Source organism: Fukomys damarensis, unplaced genomic scaffold (assembly GCF_012274545.1).
Source record: "Fukomys damarensis isolate Sample0158 unplaced genomic scaffold, DMR_v1.0_HiC HiC_scaffold_8, whole genome shotgun sequence".
NCBI lineage: Eukaryota > Metazoa > Chordata > Mammalia > Rodentia > Bathyergidae > Fukomys > Fukomys damarensis.
Window position 1 is genome coordinate 22,699,378 of NW_022900920.1, and position 16,475 is coordinate 22,715,852.

General features: G+C 41.1%; 2 protein-coding genes across 6 annotated transcripts in view; one reads left to right on the forward strand and one right to left on the reverse strand.

Annotated features, from left to right (window-relative positions):
* The window catches only part of Tdrd1 (tudor domain containing 1), a 46,487-nt gene extending 33,065 nt beyond the window's left edge, over positions 1-13,422 (reverse strand). For 2 of the 4 annotated variants that reach the window (XM_010634593.2, XM_019209047.1), the window contains exons 1-3: positions 12,582-12,654; positions 6,019-6,334; positions 3,245-3,303 (exon numbers count right to left, since the gene is read on the reverse strand). In XM_010634593.2, the coding sequence (XP_010632895.1) occupies positions 3,245-3,303; positions 6,019-6,334; positions 12,582-12,599 (393 nt within the window). In that variant the 5' untranslated portion in view covers positions 12,600-12,654. Of the gene's footprint in view, positions 1-3,244; positions 3,304-6,018; positions 6,335-12,581; positions 12,663-13,256 lie in introns of those variants that run through there. The other 2 variants (XM_019209048.1, XM_010634594.1) reach the window with 2 other exon arrangements.
* A 2,282-nt stretch (positions 13,423-15,704) lies between these two features.
* The window catches only part of Ccdc186 (coiled-coil domain containing 186), a 49,350-nt gene continuing 48,579 nt past the window's right edge, over positions 15,705-16,475 (forward strand). Inside the window, exon 1 of one of the 2 annotated variants that reach the window (XM_010634595.3) lies at positions 15,705-15,767. The gene's annotated coding sequence lies outside the window, so the exon portion shown is untranslated. Of the gene's footprint in view, positions 15,768-16,177; positions 16,412-16,475 lie in introns of those variants that run through there. The other variant, XM_010634596.3, reaches the window with a different exon arrangement.

A 16,475-nucleotide genomic window follows, 5' to 3' on the forward strand; every position in this document is an offset into this window, starting at 1 on the left:
AGAAGACTGAAAGGGGGAGATATCAATATACTCAAGGTGATAAAACACTGACACCAGTAAGTTGTGCATGTACAAAGCAAAATCTATAGCACTCTCCAGAAAATTTATACAAAGTAATAATACTCAAAAACACTAAACAAGGGGCCGGCGATCTTGCTGAGTGGTTCCACTGCCTGCCTTGCAAGCGCAAGGACCTGAGTTTGATCTCCGGTACCAAAAAAAAAAAAAAAAAAAAAAAAAAACACTAGACAAGTCAAAATGGGATTAAAAAATTATTCAAAAAATCCTCAAGAAGGCAAGAAAAGCAAAACGTAAATGGAAAATTTTAAACCCCCCAAATATCAGTGATTACTTTAAATGTAAATGGCCTAAATGCACCAATTAAAAGACAGATTGACCAAATGGGTTAAAAGATGCTACTTACATACTATTAAGTGATTTATTTCAAGTACAATGATATAAGCAGACTGGTAATAAAAAGATGGATAAGTACCTCAAATATTAAAAGAACAAGGTGGCTGAGTTAATATCAGATAAAACATTTCAAAGGAAAAAAATTACCAGGGAGGGACATTATGATGACAAAAGTGTCAATCCAACAGGCCTTCACACCGAGCTAGCTACATCCCCAGTCCTCTTTTTTTCAAAATTTCAGACAAGGTCTCACTAAATTGTCCAGGCAGAGGTTGAACTTGGAATGCTCCTGCCTCTGCTTCCCAGAGTCCTGTTGTAAGTATTAATTAACTAATTAAGGGATAGGGATATAGATCAGTGGTAGAATGCTTGCCTAGCAAGTACAAGGTCCTGAGTTCAATCTCCATCACTGGGGGTGAGGGGACCTACAGTTACTGGCAGAGAACTGAATGCTTTCTCCCTAATACTGGAAACAAGATCAATATATCCACTGTCACCGCCTTTATTCAATACAGAGCTGAAAGTCTTGCCAGTGTAATTAGGCAAGACGTTCCTCACGCCCTTGTCCCATCTGTGAAGAAAATGGAAAAGGGCAGAGGGATGGAACCAGTTGGTGACATTCAGTTTTATTTATTTTTTTAAACTCCCCTTGCCAGGTATGGTGGCACATGCCTGTAATCCCAGCACTTGGGAGGCTGAGGCAGGAGGATCCCCCATGGTATGAGGCCACCCTGGAATATAGAGCGAGTTCAAGGCCAGTCTGAACTACATAGAGAGACCCTGGCTCAAAAAACAAAACAAAAAATTCTAAACTCTCCTTAGCCTTAGTCTGCCACCGCCTGAGACTAAATAAAACTGTAGGTAGTAGAAACAGGGGGCCTAATCATGTTGGTATTTTCAGTGGATGAATATTATGGCCCACAAGAAGGTCTACAATTGTCCTGTTTCCATTCTGTCATCACCAATGTACTATAATTGGTGAAATTTCATGTATTATTACAACTCTTGTGAAAAAAGAAAAACAAAAACACTGAACCATTAAAAGGTGTTCATATACCCTCAAAAGTATGTGTGTGTGTGTGTCTCTATATAAAAAAGTATGCAGACACGGCTATGTAGAAAACTGCTTGGGATACAGAAAAAGAGTTCTAGAGTAAGTTCCTAGCAAAGTCACCAAAAACAAGATATATACGTAAAAATCTTATTTTTATATATAAGCAATGAATATGAGGACACACAAAGATAAATATTCAAAACATGAAATTCTTAAGCATTAGCATAACAAAATACGCACAGGATTTGTAGGCTAAAACCAGCAAATCAAAGACCTACATAAGTAGAAACACATTATTATGTTCAAAAATTGGAAGATTCAACTCAGCAAAGATGTCGATAACTTTTAAATTGATATACAGGCTCACATAATCCCAAGATTATTTTGTTGATATGATTACTTTGAGCAATGTATTTGAAGGCAAAGGATCTAGAACAGCTACATCAATTTTGGAAAAGTGGAATGAATCACTGTTCCCAATTTTAAGACTTATTATGTAGCTCTAATAATCAAGACTGTATGATATTGGTAGAGGAATAGATTAATGGAAAGCAACAGAGAAACCAGCAAAGAACAGAACCCAAACTATAAAGTAACTAAGATCTATGAGAATAAAATAAAAATGTGAACATCTCCAAATCCAGATAAGGATGTAGAGAAACTAGATCATTCACACATTCTTAGTGAAAATGCAAAATGGTACAGGCACTCCAGAGAACAGTTTGCAAGTTTCTTAAACAAAACATGCAACAATTATATGACACGAACTTCACCCCTGGGCATTTTTCTTGCAGAAATAAAAACTTGGATACAGCAGTTTTATTTTCAGTAGACAAAAACTGCAATCAACATAGATATGTGCCAGTGGGTGAGGGTTAAGCAAACTATGCATACACAGCAAGCACCAGAAATGATCAAACTCCAGACATAAAAAACAACCTAGCTCAATTTCCAGAGAATTACTCAGAGTGAAAAATCCCAATCCAAAATGATTATATCCTAGTTCCCTCTCTACATTCCTGAACATCACTACTGTGGCGCTGTAGAGAGTAGTGGCTGCCAGGGACTAAGGGGCACAAGGCAGGCGGATGCAGCCACAGAGACCTACAAGGGACCTTTGTAATGATGGAAATATTCTGTATCTTGACTGTATCAATGTCAATATCCTACAGTGTGTGTTTGTTTTTTGAGACAGGGTCTGGCTGTGTAGTTCAGGCTGGCCTTGAACTCATGTGGATCCTCCTCCTCAGCATCCCAAGTTCTGGGATTACAGACATGCACAACCACTCCCAGCCATCCCAGTTTTAATACGGTTCTTCAGCTTGTTACCCCTGGGGGAAACTGGATATAGGCTACGTACTGTTTCTCTATTTCTAACAACTGCATGTCAATCTACATTTATCTCAAAAGGAAAAAAATTCAAGATGCTAATTTTGTTTTGTTTTTTTTGTGTGTAGCGGGGATCAAACTCAGGTCCTTGTGGTTGGAAGGCAGGCAGCAGAACCACTGAGCCAAATCCCTAGCCCATGGTGCTAGATTAAAGAAAAGAGAATTGAGGTTGGGGGAAGGAGAATAAAACTGATTGATGAAATACGGACATGTACCAATTTCCCAGGACGACTGTAATCACTATGTCTCATAAACATACACTAATAAAAAAATTAAGATCTGACCTTGAAATATCTACAAATATAGCATTTTTATCAGTACAATATAAAAATGTTAGAATATTTTACCCAAACAAAAATGCAATATAGAAAAAAAAAAAAGACTTACAGGTTTTATTTCTCTAGATGGTGAATCATTTCCAATACTTAATGGAGACACTGAGTTTCCTGGGAAAGACAAACACAATTCTTAAAAAAACACATCATGAGTTATTCCTGATAATGTAAAAGTATCATAATAGGCTGATATTCAAATAACAGTCATTCCATAATGGCCTTATCACCATAAATAAGCAACATCTTACTTTTCCAAACAGAATATAAGGACTTGTCTAAATCTTTCTTGACTACTAATGTTCTCATTGTGAATTTTTCCTATTCATAAGACAAAAATTCTCCAACCTTTGAACTCAGAACCTCTTTATACAGATAAAAATTTCTGAAGAGCCCAAAGTCTTTGTTTGCACATCTTATGTCTATCACTATTTACTGTGCTAGAAATTAAAACTAAATTGTAAAATATTTATTCATTTTAAAATAAATGTATTACATGTTGACATCATTTGTATTAAAAAACTTTTCAAAACAAAAAAGTGATAAAAAGTTTACATTTTTGTATACCTAATGTTTGACTTAACCAAAGACATCTGGATTCATATCATGAATATGAATATAGATGCCTTTGCATTCAATCTTTCATATGCTGCTTTGGCTGGAATTTCTGAAGACAATCTGGCCTCATACAGATATTATTGCCGAAAGGAGGAGTATTTAATGGCCTCCCAAGATAACGAGGACTCTAAACTACATTATTCTCTTATATTAGAATCAACTGATTTATCCTGACTTCTGAGTAGACTTTTAACCACGAAGTTAGTTCATCCAGTTACAGAGTTGTCATATGTTGACAAATTTCATTATACAATATCAAAAACTGTGTTACTACTGCATATATCTCACAAGAAAAGATTTAAATATTTGGGGTGCTCAGAGCGGCAGACACAAACTCCCTGCAAACCTACTCTGCTTGAAAGTTCGAATTTTATCACTGGCAACAAAAGACTGTCAGATGTTGTCCTTGAAGTATCAAGCTCACTTAGCTAACTCTTTAGAAAACGCTTGGTAAATAAGTCCGCACAAAGTTTGTGATTCAAGTTTTCCAAGAAAACTTCATAACTCAGTCACATCCATGCTTTTCCTACTTCAGAAGGTAGGAGCAGTTCTTACTTCATTATACAAAATGAAAAAAATACCTGTATACAAGGGTCATTTAATAAAAATAATCTTTACAGTTTAATTGAAGAGATTTTTAAGTGAAATTGGCATTTCTGGGCTTAAGTGCCTGTGCACAGCAATGAAACAGAAACCACCAGCCCAGGACGGTGCCCTGGCCCTGACCTCAGCTGGAGTACACTAAAACTAATGCAGCTGATTCATCCTTGCTTCTGCACCATGAGAGTAGTCAGCATGGAAAAAAAAAAAATGGCAAAAATGTTAATGTCTTATGAAAGTGATTCTGAATTTCTGAGGAAGCCCAGAGGTCCAAGGGTCATGGTTTGAGAATTATACCAACATAATATTAAAAGATCACATCTCATATACCTTCAAAGAAGCTAAATTCCACCAGGTCCTACCCTCCTTTAAAAGCAGAGTTTTAGAATTAAGACAAAAAGAATAATCACATGAAACCAGTTATCTGATCTTTCTAATGCAAATTTCTTATGCAGGTTTTATTTGCATAAAATTTGTGTGACATTTTAAAATATGGCCAGTCTTTAGAACACCCACAAAAAAGCCAATGTACTTCCTTTGTACATTCCCAGTACAGTTTTCGAATGCAGGAGGGAAAAAGCTCATCTATAGTCATTCTCTGCAGGGGAATCCTTTCTGTGATTAGTCACGCCAAAGGTAACTACCTGTACTTATTTGTTTTCCTTCTGAATTAGTAACAAAATACAAATACTATCAGGAAGTCACCTTGCTGTTTCAGTTATTGCAGTTACAACGGGTGATCAAAATAAATAGTGAATTTATTATAGTTAAGGGACAAATTACAATTAATCTCCCTCAAAATACTCTTCCTGTTGCTTCCAACACACTTATCCCTTCATACTTGCCACTTTCCGAAGCAGTTCTGGAAGCCCTTTCTGTCTTTAGGTAGAGGGGTGGAAAATACAGTGAATGCTGCTGCTGAGGTCAGCCAAGGGAAAAGGCTGTAAAATATGCTGTGTCCTCATTCACCTTACTCACAGTGCCAACTGTGTGATCCAGGATAGCAAAGATGTCACCAACTAACGACACTCACAAAAAAGTGACTTCAGATCTGCTTCAGAAAGAGGGAAGATTGGTGGGGTAAGTGTATTGGAAGCAACAGGGACTGTTCTGAAGGGATTAAAGGCCATGTGTCTTTTGCTATAGTAAGTTTTTTAAAATTTAAACATTCACTATATTTTTCAACCACACTGTGTATGTGTATATTAAACAACTATGATATTTTATATATTTTTTCTTTTTTTTGTGGAACCAGGGATAGAACTTAGGACCTCGCACTTGTGAGGCAGGTGCGGTGCCACTGAACTAAATCCCCAGTCCCAATAATATATATTTTTTATGATAAGTCAGAGAAACTAACAGAATCAGGAAATAGTGGGTCTAAGGCAGTGGGACGGTGTATGCCTCTTATTCCAGCACTCTTAAGAGGCTAAAGCGCAAGAGCTGTAAGTCCAAACCCAGCCTGGGTAACTCAGTGATTTAACAAGACTTTGCTTCAGAATTTTTAAAAAATGAAAAACATGCTAATGATATAGCTCGGTACAAAGGTCCTGGGCTCAACCCCCAGACTCACCCCTCCAAAAAAAGATGTAAGCCAGTGGTTTCACTCACCTGTCTTTCTGTTTCCTTTGGATCCAACCACTTCTCCATTGATGCCACCAGCATTTGAAGACAATACACTGTCTTCCTGACTAGGTAAATACTGTCTGTTTTGCTCACAAAGCAAAACATTGTTTTTGTTTCCATTCTCTGGACTTTTCAACCTGAAATTAGGATGGTTATGATGTCCTCCAGGAGTTCTTAAAGAATTGTGTGATGGAAGTTTGACTTCATTATTTTCAAAATTAAATGGCTCTGTCGTTTGACAAGTAGATGCTTCCAAGTTCCTTGACATTATATTAAGCGGTAATTTAATATTCACAGAAGTCTAAGGAAAGAAACATATTTAAGAAGCAACTTTGAATTACAAAAGTAGAACTGCAGGCACAGATGACTTCTTTCAAATATTTATGTAAGAGGTTAATTCCCATAAACTTTTACAAAGCACATTTAACTCAGACGTTAAAACTTGGCTTAAAAGCACAAGAAAATAATTCTCTACAGATAGTTGTACAAACTTCAAGCTTGGAAGAATTCAATGACAGATCAACAAGCGACATTTAAAAAGTAATCTCAGAGTTCCACACCACTGCTTACATTTAAGAGCTTTTGAAGCGCCAGGAATAAAAAAGGTCTTTCATGTTTTAAAAGAAATATTTCCAACCTAAAACCTACACTTCACTGTGAAATACAATAGGAGTAATTGTTTAAATCAGGTCATCACCTACCTTTCTACCCTCTCAACCTTCTACTTTATGCTACACCAAGTTCCCGACAACGCTAAATCCCTACCCAGAAGGCCTTCGCATTCCCACCTGCCTCATCATGTGACGATTCGTCTCAGCTGACCCCTATTCGCTCTGGTTTTCTCAAATAGCCTGTTTTGATAATCTTCGGCTGCATTTCCATAGTTTACAACTTGTATTTATTTTCCTTTTCAGATCATATCTTTAGGCATCTTTAGCAAAAATTAAAGACATTATGGCATGCTTCCGTGTTTAATTTGTTGCAAAGTGCCTCAGAGAAAATTTATCCAGAAATGAAGGTGGCTTGAGGATTTTTTTATTACTCTTCAAGAATAGTAAGCTTCCTGTCCCTGGACATCATCTAAACAATTCTTCTTTTTAAGTAGTGACTGGTTTTATCTGTAAATTGGGTGCAAAATTTATATGCATTCTCCCTACTCAGGATAAAAAAGGTTAAAGAGAGCTGAAACTAAAGAATAATGCTTAAATTGTTGTTTAATGTGGTCTTGAACAAAAAACTCTTACACAACTTCTGTCTCATTTTTTGTTTCAGAAATTAGTTCTATCCTAATCCAGTAACAGCCCATCAAAGATAAAATTTAAAAAAGAAACAGGCACACTCAAAGGTGTAGCACTCTCAGTGGGGCAGGTCCTGGGTGGATCCCTAACAGAAGATCCACAGGCATGCGATTGTGGCAGGAGACCCTGCAGCTGTGGAGGACGCTACACCTGTACCAACAAGCCTAATTCAAAGGAACAGGTTGAGAGCCACAGTATTGGGTACAATTGGGGGATGACTTGTCAAATTACAAAGGAACTATCTTTGATGGTGGCGGTGAGGACAAACACTATGAGCACTGAGTAACTATAGCTCTGCCCAAGAAATAATTTGTATTAAAATATTAGAACAGAATCACAACACCTAAATGGAAAACACAGCAAGTAGGAAACATCAAGTAAGATGACAGAACCAAGCCTAAGTCATCACTGGGTTAGCCTCAATTAAAAGGGGGGGTGGGAAGAGATGAAAGGAGAAAAACGTCCAGTTAGATGTTACACACAAAATGTACATATAAAATAAAAATTATAGTTAGGTTGAAAATAAAACAGATGCTGTGCAAATAACCCAAATTAAGGTGCAATGTATTAACAGCAGATAAAATAGAACTCAAGGTAGAAAATACTGAGCAAAAAAAACCACACACTTTACATGGATATAAGAAACACTCTAAGGAGAGCCAGGGATTTAGCTCAGTGGTTCCACTGCCTTCCTCTTGAGCTCAAGGTCCCAAGTTCGATCCCCAATACCAAAAAGAAAAAAATAAACACGCTAAGGAAAAACAGAGCAGTTGCCAGGAATCTGGGTCAAAATAAAGTCACTGAGATGAACGAAGCAAAACTGGATGAGAAATTCAATCTACAGTGATAGACACACCTGCCTTAGGCCCAAATTGATAAAACAGAAAACAAGCAGTGATATGGATATTTTACTAACAAAATAAACTTCATCTAACAGGTATCAATACAATATTTACCTTCCCATTGAGCATATAATAAACCCACATTAACTCCAAAAAACCTAAATGTCATATAGGTCACATCCCTTCTTCACAATGTGTGTGTGTGTGTGTGTGTGTGTGTGTGTGTGCGTGCCGGCGTGCGTGCTTGTGCGTGTAGGGGGTTTTACTGCTATTTTTTTGAAGTGGGAAAATATCACAAAGGAAATGACAGCAAATACGACTACAAAAACAAAACTTCATGAAAATGAGTTAAATAGGCTAGGAAATAAGTATCATGAAGATGACAAATTTGCTATCTTTGCAAACATGTGATACATAATAAAACACATCAGCATACTACAGCAGACACTGTGTCCCACTGACACAAGTGGCACTTTCAGTCTCAGGCTTGTCAAATATTGTTAGTTATAATACTGCCCACAGCCAGAGTTCTCTTGGGTGAGACTTCTAAGAAAGCTCCACCCTTTCTTAATGAACAGGGTCAGATTTGGCTGGGGGAGCCTTTTACTCTTTTCATTTGCAATCCCTGGTGTAAATTTTTTTTAATTCAAGATGAAATAACTATATATTATATTCTGCCTAGAATGGGTAAAATTTAAAAGGCCTACATTACCGAATGGAATAAAATTAATACTGTATGCTTTTTTTCCTGGGAAGCAGTGTGTGAGTGTACGTGTGTGGGGGGGAGGAATCCTAAAAGTATTTCCCACTGATTTGGTAACTATTTCTAAAAAGTATCTCATTAAAAAGTATCTCATTAAAATAATCCAAAGTACAAAAACAAACTGCATGTACAATTACATGTACAAATGTATGTTATTTAAAAAGGCAAAGGGGGAGAGGGCTAAGTACAATTCCTCTCCTAGGCAAAATACTAAACTATCATTTAGAATACTAGTTTCCAAACAAAGTGTAAAAGGCCTATTACAATGTAAATGGAGAAAATCAGAAAAAAACTGTACTCAATATAATTATATCTGTAAAGGAAATGTATGCCAAAATGAATGAAACTCACTAAATTTTATTCTGGAAGTGAGATAAGGAAATAATTTTCAGTCTTTTTCACTATACAAATCATATCTAGGATAAACTGTTTTTATAGAAAAAGTAGCTTTTTTCCCCAAAATGTGTTTACTTAATTCTAATTCAAGTAAAGGGACCATAGTAATAGCTAAACCATAAAATTAGACTACAGTCACCATCTTCTCAAAACAGTGGCTCCGGAAACAGCTTTTCCTGACTTGTCCTGATCTATGAGGCTGCCAGTTAATCCAGTCAGCTCCTCATCACCTTGGACCACTGTTACCTATGGAGAAGTTTGTCTTCTACGTTACTTCAAGTTGTCTGAATGTGGGAACCATCTTATTTAAAAAATTATTTAAAAACACCTTGATTTCCCATAGCAACCAGTATGGTGTTTTGTACAAATGAGATGCTCAAAATAAATCTATATGATAAGAACTATTTTATATTTTCATGACAACCTGGACAGGGAAAATAAAACCCACTGATGAAATAGCATCTAGCAGTCTTAAGTGGAGAATCAGATAATGTCATTATTTGTTGAAATTTAAGAGCAAAACCTCATGCCTTGTACCAGCTCTTCCCAAATTCAAAAATCTGTAAATATTAATAACATTGATCTTAGGCTCACTGTAAAGCAGCATTTAGAGAAGTAAAAAAACGGAATTTAAATTTAAAAGAACGTCCACCTGTGGTGGGCTGTTTTGGTTTGCTATTCAGCAATTCCCATTACATTGATCAGGCAAATACACATTCAGGCCTATTTGCTCAAACTTTATTTGCTTCAAACTTCATTTGGAGACAGTTAATGGCTCTGTATGTACACACACACACACACACACACACACACACACACACAACCCTGTTGTTGCCTGCAACTGCTTTTCAATCATCTGAGACAAGCCATGATCCCCTTATCCTCCAGGTCTTTCACCTAATGATACAATGCCTTCTAAGTTCTGCACAATTCTAGACCTTCTCTAGTCAGAGACCATCAGAGACCCTCCCACACACCTCACTCAGAAGTGAGGACAAAACTTCAGATGTGGCAGTCACTACATCCTAACCTTCAAATGCGGGCAGCCAGGACTTCTGTTGTGTCCAAATGAAATTCTCGGTCGCCTAAAATCATTTGGAATTGAATTTTCTAATCCATCACACCACTAAATTGACATTTTCTTTTAATTTACAGTTCTATTATTTTTAAAATGGTACACAGGATGGAACTCATGGGCTTAAGCTTGCTAGGCAAGCACTCTACCACTGAACTACATCTCCATCTCCCCCGTTTCTTTCATTTTTTGGTGCTAGGGGTTGAACTTGGGACATTGTGCTTGTGAGGAAGGCAGCAAAACCACTGAGCTAAATCCCCAGCCCTATTTTTTTTTTTTTTTTGAGAAAATGTCTCACTAAATTGTTCAGGCTTGTGTCTAATTTATAATCCCCGACTCAGCCTCCGAAGTAGCTGCAATTACAGAGGTGTGCCACTGAGCTCAGCTGAGTTCTATGAGTTTTAACACATACACAAGTTTATGTGTAAGCACCACAATGAGGACACAAAGCTTTTACATTTGAATTTTGACGCTAAAAACACCTGAGACTTTGCGTGTACAATTTATGTACTTAACATTATCCTACATTAACCACCTAGCATACCTGAATCTCAAGTGGGATCCTTAAGTTCTCACGATTGGTAATCACTAATTTCTCTCGCACTACTGCCAAAACAGAGACGTAAAAGAGTAGAGCTCAAGCTCTCTCTCTTTCAGGGAGGCTCAGCCCCCTCCCATTCAGTGTATTCACCTGAATACACTAAGAAGGCTATCCAGGGAGACCATCAGCCCAGTTCAGCCATTTTTGCCTGGCACCAGGATTTCAAACTTCTAGCCTCCAGAACTGTGAGAATTAAGACTTGGCTCAGTGGTTTGGTGACCTGCCTTGCAAGTGCAAGGACCCGAGTTCAATCCCCAGTACCCCCCCAAAAAAAAGAGTGCCCTCAGCTTTGCTTCTGTGCTTCCAGCTTTGACCCCCAAGCATGTGAAGCTCCCTAAGGGCAGACACTCTTCCCTTGGAATTCTATTCCTGTCGCTCATGCTGTTAGGAGCCTCCTAGGATACACCTAACACTCAAGTAAGCCCTCTTCTCTCTCTAGGAGGCCAAAACAAATCCCCAGTGAGTTAATTCCCTTATTAACAAGAGTGAATACAGAGATACTTAATTGTCATTAATTTTCTTCTTTACAGTTTGCTTTGAAAGTTTTACAAGCCTGTAACCCCAACACTCTTGGAGGCTGAGGCCAGGGTCACAAATTCAGGCCTAGCCTAGGCACTAGTGACTTAGTAAGGCAGTCTCAGAAAAAGGTGGAGCCAGGCTGGGGATGTAGCTCACTCAGTGTAGAGGCCCTGGGTTCCATCCCCATAACAGAAAAAACTTTGCTTTTGTCTTCCTGCTAACCTTACAGATTCAAGGAATCATTCTACACTGTTTTAAAACTATAAAACTCAGTTGAGCATGATCTTTGAAGATCATGATCAGATCCAAGTCCTACTTTCCCCACTTGGCAATACTATCTTGAGCTAATCATTTCATCTTTCTAGGATTCAGCGACTGTAAATGTGGACAGCAGTATTTCCTGACCCTAAACATGAAGATTAAACGAGACCACCTAAACCACCTAGCATGGAGGCTGCTGCTGAAGTCTTACAGGGTTGGGATTGCCAAAGTGGGTGTTGCATGCATGCAATCCCAGCTACTCTGGAGACTGAGGCAGAAGGATCTCAAGTGAAGAGGCCAGTTTGGGTAATTTAGCCAGACTTCCTTTCAAAGTCAAATTGATAAAGGACTGGAGATTAGTTCATTGACAGAGCACTTGCCTAGCGCCGGTGAAGCCCTGATTCAATCCCCAGTACCGCCAAACAAACAAACCCAAAACCAAATAGAACAAAACAACAACAAAAAAGCAAGCTAATATTTCTATTTCCAGCCCCTCCTGTCCACCTCAGTACCAGTGACCCAACCCAGGGCCTCTGGCATGCTATTGCCAAGCGCTCCTGCACTGCCACCTCTCCAGCCCTCTTTTACACCTACCTCACACACACACGCTCGCGCTCTCTCTCTCTCTCTCTCTCTCTCTCTCACACACACACACAAAACGTTCCCTCGTATAAGGAACTAGTCTGTACATTTAAAAGGCAGATAATTTGAGCATTACAATATTTCTTTGTTCCCCAAAATGAAGTAATTTGGGAAGTTGAATAAAGTGCCCACTCCCAACCCCAACCAGCACCTTACTCGGTGAGAACATCCGGATCAGACTCCTAACTGTGCAGCTCCGCGCACTGTATGTACCCTGGCGTCTCACCAAGGGAAAGAAAAGCTCTCTCTCTAGATCCGGAGGCCCAACCGGGCAAACACAGCAGGGGGCCCTGGAAAAGCCAACTTCCCAGAGAACAGCAAGTGGCACACAGCAGACCACCACAAACACTCCTTGAGTAAACCAGCGCCCCCCTGCCCACCTAAGGGAACTCAGGGCATCTTCCTCTCCTGCCTCGGCTGTGTTAGGTAGGGAAGTCCAGTGTTAACATTGTTTCTCTAGCTTTTGAGTTAAAAGCACGGAATCCACAAACAAGCAGTGCTATTTCCAAACCCACAGCAGGGCCCCTGCTTGCCTCTTCTCCCTCCAATCAATACAGAATCAGCCCATCTCAAGGCTTCCTACCTACCCTGACCTGTCCTCCCCAGCCCGTGTTCCATGGCCTTTACCTACCCTTCCAGCCTTTCTCCACTTCCAGGCCTCGCCCGAGTTCAAGGCCCACCTTCAACGCCTGCTCTCAACGTCCAGTCCCCAACGCCCAGCCACCAACGCCCATAGCCGGGTCGCCCTATGCCTGCCCCCCACCGCCCTCCCCCGGCTACTGGAAAACCAGACCTGCAAAGAGGTTGAAGCACCGCCACCACCTACCGGACCAGTCTCCGAAGCCTAGTGGGGGAGTCAGCTGCAAGTGTCCAGATCCCCGCGGCCAGGTACCCTCCCCAGCTCGCCCCGCTTCAAATGCTCAGCTGGGCCTCCCGGATCCTGCGTGGCGCCTGCGCAGTCTGCGCCCACGAGAGCCTCGAGCGCCCACGTGTGCCCTCGGGCCTCCCGGAAACCGGGCTGCTAAACAGCGGGGCGTCCTTGCCGGGCTGGGGCTTGCTCCTGAACGCTCTGCAGAAACTGTGCACTTGCTTAGATTCTTGTATGAAGGTAATCCCCAGGAGCTCCGTGGGCACATTTTGAATGCAAAGACACCGTCCTTGCCTCTGAAAGTAACTGGAGTCGCTTGAGCCACTTAAAAGTCAAGAGTTTCCCAAATGAATCCACTATCTCTGCCCGCTGTTGGAAACTAAAGTTTACATTTATTCAGACTTATTTACCTCCCCCCAACACACACACACACACACCCCTTTTTTGAGCCGAGAACCCCCCCACCCCCATCCAGGATACCACAGTCCATTTTGTTATCACGTCTCTTCAGGCTTTTCTGGGTGATTATACTTTCTCAGATTTTCCTTGTTCTGATGGCCTGACAGTTTCCCGGATTACTGGTCACGCTTTTTGTAGGATGCTCCACTCTTGAAATTTGATATCTAACGAATGTAGGAATGGAGTTACGCATTATTGGAAAGAAGAGGTAAAGTGGGGTTTTCAGTGTATCAGGTCAAACGTATCTCCTACGAGCAGGATGTATGACGATGTTGGGCCTAATCTTCTTGCTGAGGTAGTGATTGCTAGAATTCGCTACTGCAGTTACCTCCCTTCCATCGTAAATACTGCAGAAGGAAGCCATTATGTGAATCCCCCATCCGGGTAGGGTATGCTCAACCTGTCTTCGGCTTACACCTTTCTTGCTCCAAACATGCAACCAGACCCCAAACTTTTTGGCCCAGATACGTTTAGTGGGAAATTATAGACATTATCATAGTCTGGAGAGTAGGATGAGCTCTGGTTGGTCATTGTTGTAGGCCTTTATAATGGGTAGACTTACTGCCCGCCTTACCCCCATGCTAGGGATCAAACCCAAGATCTCTAACAAGTTAGGCAAATTTTCCGTCAAGGAGCTGCGCCCCCAGCCCTGAATTTCTTAAAGAAAAAAAAAATGCATCATGAGCTCATTCTGATTTTTCAAATTCAAATGCAAGATGGTAGTATCTTTTACTTCATTTCTTTTAATTTTATATTTTTTGTTTTTATAGTGAAAAACTTGGTTCTCAGACATTTATATGCTTAATACTAATTATAAGTTCAGGAATAAATTTAGAAATAATACTCATTACTGGCAAAATGAGTACTAAAACTAAAAAAAAGCTAAAGTGTCTTTAATTTGTTTTCTTCCTTGTAATAATAGAACTCACTGGAATGTTTGGTTGATATATTGTTTTAAAGCTAACTCATCTCTTTACTGTCACAAACATTCTAATTTTAAAGTGTTTTAATACAGGACCTTCACGTGAGGAAAGAGATGCCATTTCTTGTTGAAGGGGACAGTATAGAATTACACAGCATTGGTTGTTTTTTTTTGTTGTTTTTTTGTCGCGAGCCGTCGACACAGAGCACTGTCCAGCAGTGCCTCAAACCTGAAAGAGCAGCGGGGTGGAGATGGGGCAGAGAGAAAGGAAGGACGCGAAGACAAGAGTCTGATCAAGGGGACATTTATTGCCGGCAAGCATCAGCCTTTTAAAGCAAAAAAACCCCCACAAACTATTATGGGATGGGGTTACCATAGTAACTGAAAGTTCACACAGGAAAAGAGCAAACAGGCTCAACAAAAACAACCCACCGTGGGTAGAAGTAACCCGGACAACCACACATCTGAAAGTCAGAGACAAGAAACTGCAACTTTCAGGAATTCCACAAAGGAAACACACCACCTGCTAAACTGGAGAAACTTAACACATATGGAGTTACTAAAGTTAACAATAGTTACAACCAATACTCATGATCCCCACATTTTTTGTTTTTTGTACCAGGGATCAAACTTGGGTCTTTGTGCTTGCAAGGCAGGCAATGGAACCACTGAGCTAGATACCCGGCCCCTGGCGTTGTATTTTTTCCCAGCAGTTAGTATGAAAGAAACTTAACAGAACGGTATTATTCTACTTCCACAAACTTGGGACACATTTGAATTAACTATTTTCACTGGGAATCTCTGCCAAAAGGTAGCAAACCAAAGAACGTTTCACCGGTGGAAGATTTGCAGTCTCCATGGACAGAAACTGCTCGCCTTCCTTCTGCGGACCGAGCCTGGCAACTGTATTCAGGAGCCTTTGGGTATTCGCTGTCCTCAAGGCGCCGAGTGCTTGGCAAGAGACCAAGTCGCCCAGAGTTTATTTATTAGTAAACAGCGGCAGTAGCTACCACTCGGAGGAGCCAAACTCTGGAGCGTTTCGGAACCTCCAGCGGACTGCGGTAGAGAAAGATTTATGGATTGGACAGGTAGGTCGCCTGACTCCGCCCACCACTTCAGGTGAAGTGTTTGCGCCTGGGTGCCCGGAGACCAGTTTCGAATTCTTTTATTATTTTACACCCTTGACTCAGAAGAGGATGGGTCAAAGGGTGAGGAAGGCTGATATCCAGTGGGCGCTTCCCACTGAAAGAAATCAGCCACTTGGATCGGGAGAGGCGTAAGCCGTCGGACTGCACTGGGTGCAGAGCCGGCTCGCCAGGTGCCCGGGGGCAGCGTCGCCCAGCCAAGAGAGGCGCGGAGCTGGTCCTCCCCGGGGCGGAGAGGCAGAAGGCTGCGTCGCGGTAGCCCTGCCCACTGCGGACAGGTTACCCCAGACCTCCAGGTGCTTTGCGTCACGCCTTCCGCGCCGCGGCGATTGGCTCATCCAGGAAGCCCCGCCCCCTCAGCTGTGGCCGGGCCGGCTTCGGCGGCGCCGCCATCTTTGTTGATGTGTCAGCTCCGCGGGGGTTTTGGCAAGCGACGGCGGCGGAGAGAGCTAGGGAATCGTCTCGATCCCCCCCGCTTTCTTTTCCGCCCACTCGTGGTCTGCGGTTCCCAGTCATGGAAAAGTTGAGCCCTCTGTTCGGACGCCAGAGGTCCCGCTAGGGTGCGGCCTGAGGCTTGGAGAAGTGCGGTGAGTGCCTGAGGGGCCCCCACGGCGGACCGGCGAGGCGCGGGCTGGGCTGTCGCCCTCTCGC